General features: G+C 33.0%; 1 protein-coding gene across 1 annotated transcript; it reads right to left on the bottom strand.

Annotated features, from left to right (window-relative positions):
- Window positions 1-4,240: 4,240 nt before the first annotated feature.
- Window positions 4,241-6,176, bottom strand: LOC143568780 (immune-associated nucleotide-binding protein 9-like). Its single transcript, XM_077054848.1, has 6 exons — window positions 5,948-6,176; window positions 5,146-5,414; window positions 4,884-5,048; window positions 4,688-4,803; window positions 4,351-4,524; window positions 4,241-4,244 (listed from the first exon to the last, which is right to left on the bottom strand). The coding sequence occupies exons 1-6, from the start codon at window positions 6,174-6,176 to the stop codon at window positions 4,241-4,243; spliced, it is 957 nt and encodes a 318-aa protein (XP_076910963.1).
- Window positions 6,177-6,526: the final 350 nt, after the last annotated feature.

Raw genomic sequence — 6,526 nt, 5'->3', positions numbered from 1 at the left:
GTTGGTAAAGTTGTTTTGACTTTTTTTATTTTAATTTGTACCTAATATCATCAAGTTGACTTTATTTGACGTTCTTATTTTTGTTTGTCTTTGATATTGAGACCGTTTAGTTTGAAATGCTTGTTTAGTATGTTTTTTATGTTTCTTATCTCATGTTAAGATTTATTTAGATGACTTTTAAGTTGTAGCTAACATGGCTTGTGATAAGTTAATTAAAAAAAACAAAAATTAAAACTCCAGTGTGTTCCTTGAAATCATGCTGTAGCTGCTAAATTCATTTTTTGGTTTTTTTTTTCTAACCTAGAGTTAAAAGGAATTAAATAAAAAGGAGAGAGAAACGGAAAAAATACCTATTTTGATAAATACTTTTAAAATAACCCATATTAGTAAATATTTTTTTCCCTCCACCCATTTTGATAAAAAAAACTCGACTACGGCCCCCCAAAACAAATATGTGGTCCAAATAAAAAACTAGGTCTCCAACCAAAAAGGAAAGACACCACATTCACAGTTCTTCTTACGACGATGGAATAGATGCAGTGATATAATTGCTTTCCAAAAACAGAACCCGATACTCTAAACGTAGACGGCTCAGTAGCAAAACCGTAGTCAACGATCAATTTTCTTACCTGAAGCAGGCGCTATTGGTCCTCGCGGCGCTGCTGCGGTGGCGAGAATCGAACGACGACGGTGTAAGAGATGGTTAAACGCGTTCTTCGTGTGTAGCAAACCTAAGCTCTTGATACCATTTGTTAGGATTAAAATCACACACGAATTGAACAAAAACCCGAAAGCAATAAAACGAACACGAGGATTTGATGTGGTTCGGTCTAAACCGACCTACGTTCACGGGTGGTAACTAGATATTCTTTATTGAGTGATAAGGGATTACAAGTACATAACGTCATATATATATATATAGATTGATCTAGGGTTTATAACTTATTAAACAATAAATCTAAAATCGGGCCGGGCTACGGTTTGACCACCCTACATCTGTCTGCCATTTGGACTTCAAATAATAAACCGGGCCTACACCAAAAGGCCTACGAAACCCAACAAGTTATAAAGGGGTAAATGGGTAATTTAATATGAAAAAGGATATATGCAATTGATGTTTAGGGTTGAGAAAATATGTAATTGACAAGCTTAGAAAGAGAAAACATGTAAAATTCCTTCAAACAAGAAGTAAAAGAGAAGGATAAAAAAGAAGTAAGAAAGTTAGGAAGCAAAAATGTACATCGAACAAGATGAAGCACAATCATGACAGTGTGTTGTTTCATCGGGGTAAAAAGCAAGAAAATGGGGTGGTAAGAGTGTTGAAAAAAAATAATTTTGAAAGGACTTAAAAGAAAATAGAATGGGTTAAAATTGTAAGTGGATGTTTGGGATTGCTTATTTTATCTCTTTGTGACTTATAACTTGTAAGACGGACGTAGTGACACAATTTGAGGCGCCAAGCATGTGACGTGGCTGCCAATTTGTCAACTAAAACCATTACGAGACCTTCAAATTTGGAGTCATGGAATTTGCCCGCTAACCCTTTAACGGGCTTTACTTTGGCTAAAATATTTATTGCCTGCCAAACGAATGCACATGAACTTATTATAATATTATTATATATAATAATTAAGAAGTTTGGCGACGTAAACTTTGTCTCACGTGGTCTGTAGGTCGTATTATTTGTTTTTTTATTTTAAATTCGTGTCAGTTTGCTGCCGTAAAATACGGGATTTTTTTACCGTTGATACTGTCAAATTGTTCCCGCCAAATTCGCGTCAGCTCGCGATCGCAACCTAAGGTTTTTTTTCCCGCGAGTTTTTTTTGTCTATCAATTCTAGACGAATTCGCATCAAGTCACGGCTACAACGCACATATATTTTTGGTTTTCGCCACGGTTTTTTATGTAAATATGTTAATTTGTTGTATTTTGAGTGTTGACGAATTAACTTATTGCTTTAATTTTGGTGTCGTAACCTGATACCAACTGAACTCGTGTCGCTTCATCACCACAACACATGGTTCTCTTCGTACGATTTAGTGCCGACAACTTCAATTCCGATTGAATTCGCGTTAGTTCGCAAACGCAATGTGCAGGTTTTTTTTATCACTTTTTTTGTCCCTCGATTCCAGAATCAACGAATTCGTATCAGTTCGCAATTACAACGCTCGGTTTTTTTGTTCGCCACGTTTTTAATATATTTTAAATATGTTAAGTTATTGTATTTGGATGTGGACGTATTTATGATTTGCTTTATTTTTGGCTTCGTAACTAGATACCAACCAAAGTGTATCGGTTCGTAACTGCAACGCATGTTTTGTTTTGTTATGTTAATTTGTTGGATTTTTGCGTAAACAAAGTTATTTTTTTATTTTCTTTTGGGTTGGGGGGGGTTATTATTGGTTTCGTAACCCGACACCGATCGCAGACACACTGCACGATTTGATAAGTTGTATGGGTACGACTGTCAATACATCAGCCCGGCGCAACGCGCCGGGAATCTTCCTAGTTTATTATTACTTATCAAATGAAATGGACATGCGTTGTGATTTAAATATGTTTGTTCTTATTAATATTACTATTATTTTTGTAATTTGTTTTGATATTATTATTATTGTTATTGTTGTTGTTGAACTAAAGGTTGATCAATCGTCTAAATGATCGAAAATATTGTCGAGCAACAATGAAACAAACTTTGCTCGTACCCAAATACATTTAAACGACACTGCTAACGAGCTTGATATTGATTTCCCCGAAGAACCGGCTCGCTTGATTGGTATAGATAAAACAAAAGCTAAGCCCCGATTCTCATAATCTAGCTCGACTACAGTAAATCACGAAATAATATCTCAAGTAGGAAGCCTGGATTTTAAAATCGACTTTGTCCTCAGGTTAGATAGGAACGACAATCAAAATCGCAATCGAAATCTATTTTGCTTTTATCAAAAAAGACTTATCTCATTTACCACCCAAAGATTGCACTATATTCGAACGAAGGAAGAATAAAATTGCTATCAAATATCATGCCAACGATTATTCGTTTTTTATATAAAAAAATGTTCTCGTATCTTCTTTTTATTTCAAATATTTTATCTTTTTCATATTTCAATTATTTTTTTTCTGATGTGCTTGTAATTTTATTTTATTAAAATGTTATATTATATTGTGTGGTTTTATTATTTTAGTTATTATGTTTATTGAATAACAAATATTAAGCTGATAAATAGTGATTAAGTAATAACAGCATTTAGTTAAAACCACTACACTTGATTTAAAATCGACCTTAATGAATTCATTTTTACCTGCATGGCGTCTAGGTATCATTTTAATTAAATAATTAGTTAAAACCACTACACGTAATATAAGTTTTAAGGTGTTTGGAAAAGATAAAATTTGTGGGTATATAAGCTATAAGTTACAACTTTATAAATTATACAACTCATGAAGAGGTAAAATATGGAATCCCAAACACCCCCTAAGTCTAGTATAACTCGTTAGGATTTGACCAACACTTTAAAAGGTTTATAATAAATACATGCTTAGTTCTTGAATGTTTTGCAAGTTGACGTAGTCTAGAAAGTGGAAGTTGGAGCTGTTAAGCTTATGTTTGGTTTGAGTAGAATTCTTATAAATAGATGAGTACTAAGGGATGATTGTAAGTTGGAGTGTGTATGGGTCGGTTTGAAACGGTTTTGAGTTAAACCCATAATCATAACCGATATGTCGGTTAATGGATAACCATAACCGGCCTCTTATGGCAGTTTTGGTTAATCGATTTTGTAAGTTATAGTGAGTCGGTTATGGGTCGGTTAACCATAACCAAAACAATGTAATTTGTCTAAAAGTTTGGTATCGGTTATTTCAAAAAACGACATGACATAATCTTACAAAGTATGTAATTCATTATATGTTAATAACAAATATTCAAAAATAGAATGATAGTATATAATCGAACTATGAAATTTTTCTTAATTTGATAACAAACGTTGAACCAAAAACTTTAAAATGATATAATTCAACAATATGTTCAGGAGAAGTTAATCCGAAACATATTGTTGGTTAAATAAATGGATCGATTTGGTTATGACGGTTTTGGAGTTATCTTTAACCAAAACCGACCCGTATCTGACGGTTTTTAAAAATTTATTAACTGACCCACTGGTTATACCGGTTATCGATAAAAATCGGTTCGATTATGTCCATTATGGTTCGGTTTAACAGTTATAACGGTTAAGTTGCTCACCTGTAATTGTAATTGCAAGTGTGTCAAAAATCATAAACCAGAAATAGACAAATTTAGTTGAGATCATAATTGGTGTACGTGTTTTGGGCATGATTTCCAACAATACACTTTGTTTAATGCTGAAAATAAAAACAAAAAAATCTGCTCTTTTATATAACAAATCTCCCCGTCTGCTTCCTTCTGAGTCGCATCAGCATCCTCTTCTGCCTTCAACCGAGCAACCCGCTCTGCGGCCAATTGCCGTTGAAGACTCGAAGTTGTCTCCATCAGTTTCTGCTCATCAGTTGATGCAAAGGATTTACAATAACTTGCTTAATTAGGATAGTGATGATACAGTCTATTAATATAAACAATTTACACTCAATTACCTTGAGTGAACAAATAGTTATATAACAGTAATTAGTAGCAAATTAATCACTAAGAACTGATAATAATGCAAGGATACCTTTTCAAACAATTGCTGAACATGCCCTTCAAGCAAATGATTTGTCAGCATTGATATTTCGGGTTCGGTTGACTGGTTAGGCTCCTTCATAGCCTGGAAATTTACAGCTTGTTTCTGATCATGGATAGAAGCTCTTTATTTATCAACATATCATCATATTGCAATAACATTATAATAAAAGTATTAGATTTAACTTTCCATTCATCAAACATCTCATTCTTGTATAATTTTCCACCATTCTTTCTTGACACCATGTTTACATATGATAAAAGTTTATCTCCTTGATCTGATCTTTTAACTTGATCTTCCGTCTTGTTATCAAAAAGAACGCAACGATTCTCACAGGTGTCTAAGATTTCCTGAAACAATATCGATTATGATCTTTAATTATAGCTTAAAATAACTAAAAGTATGATCAAATCTACAATAAAGATAACCTTAATTACAAGCAACAACCTTTAAATTTTCAGGACAGTCATGTAAGAAGTCTTCCAAAGTCTCATCCTCATCAAGTTGATCCCCACCGGTAAAAACTAATATCATATAATCATAAAATTGACTTCCAAAAAATAACTGCAGTCTACTTATTGCAGCTTCTTCCTCTTGTGAAAATCTGCTGCGGATTGACACAACCACTAGAAATGCATGAACACCATCCCCAACTGTATTAGCAATCTCCTCAGTAAATTCAGTATCAACAGATGAACCAACAATCCCAGCTATTTGTCACAAGAAGAAAAATTAGTTGCAGATAATACTATGTGGTTGGCGTAAATTCAATTTCGTCAATTTCCCTTTGTAATTTTAGTTTGTTTTGTCTTTCATTTGTTGTTGTAACTGTTGGGCGTCTTGCTTCTTACGGTCAACGTTGCCCACCTTTTCTCTAATTAATATAGTGGCCTTTCGAAAATTAAAAGGATAATAGTATCCGGCTTTTAGGTTAAACCATAAACCAAACCATTAGCAACAGTTTTTTATCAATGAAAACCAAAATCAAAACAAAAACCAAACCAGAGAAAATTATAACTAAACCAAACCAAACAGTTAGTAATAGTTTTATATCCAACCGGTTTATCCTACAAATCGTAAACAACCTATTTAGTTACAGTTTCAAAATTTTCCAAACCGACCAAAAGAAAATTTTCCGTTAAACCAAACTATTAACCGGCTTAAACACTTCAAAACCAAACTACGAACTTACGAAAAATAGATTTGCCATTTTTAATTAATATAAATCAACAAATCATAGTTAAAAAATTAGCAGGGTTAATGTCAAGACCAGGTGTATCAATCACATTTAAAATCCGCCCATCTTTCAGTGTTGTTGACTTCAAGTCGAAAGTAGTTGTTACACCAGATCTAAATACATTTGTTCCAAGAATACTGTTACCCGTTGCGCTTTTACCGTTACCCTTTCTTCCAACTAAAACAAGAGTTTGTGAAGAAGAGATCTCACAGTCACCCTGGAATGAACTAATTGCCTTCATCATACAGACCGAATATCTGACATAAACAAGTTTATAATCACATTCACAAAATATATACCATCTTCAATCAAATAAAAACTAATAACCAACTTTACCTTCATCAGTAACCAACTCTTTTTATATCATTTATTTTTATCTAATTACATTTGATATTTGTGGTATGACATTATTACATGAACTTATAAAAAGAAACACAAAGGTTACTTTATTATATTCTAATCGTAACTTGTAAGTTTCTATTTTTTCAATTCAATAATTGTGGAGCTACTTACCCGTGTTTAGCAGGTCATGCATAGTAATGTTATGACTCCAAGATCAGTAAATATAGTTTTTAAAAGATTGTGTTTTCA

Source organism: Bidens hawaiensis, unplaced genomic scaffold (assembly GCF_021521415.1).
Source record: "Bidens hawaiensis isolate Kalapana, Puna unplaced genomic scaffold, B.hawaiensis_p1.1 tig00024229_1, whole genome shotgun sequence".
In the NCBI taxonomy this organism is placed as follows: domain Eukaryota; kingdom Viridiplantae; phylum Streptophyta; class Magnoliopsida; order Asterales; family Asteraceae; genus Bidens; species Bidens hawaiensis.
This window is presented reverse-complemented; position numbering and strand designations above follow the sequence as displayed.

Coding starts and splice junctions, on each gene's coding strand:
- LOC143568780 (XM_077054848.1), bottom strand. CDS start 6,176: ATGAAGGCAATTAGTTCATTCCAGGGTGACTGTGAGATCTCTTCTTCA. Junction 5,049..5,145: donor ACTGTCCTGAAAATTTAAAG/GTTGTTGCTTGT, acceptor ATATTGTTTCAG/GAAATCTTAGACACCTGTGA. Junction 4,804..4,883: donor AGATGTTTGATGAATGGAAA/GTTAAATCTAAT, acceptor ATCCATGATCAG/AAACAAGCTGTAAATTTCCA.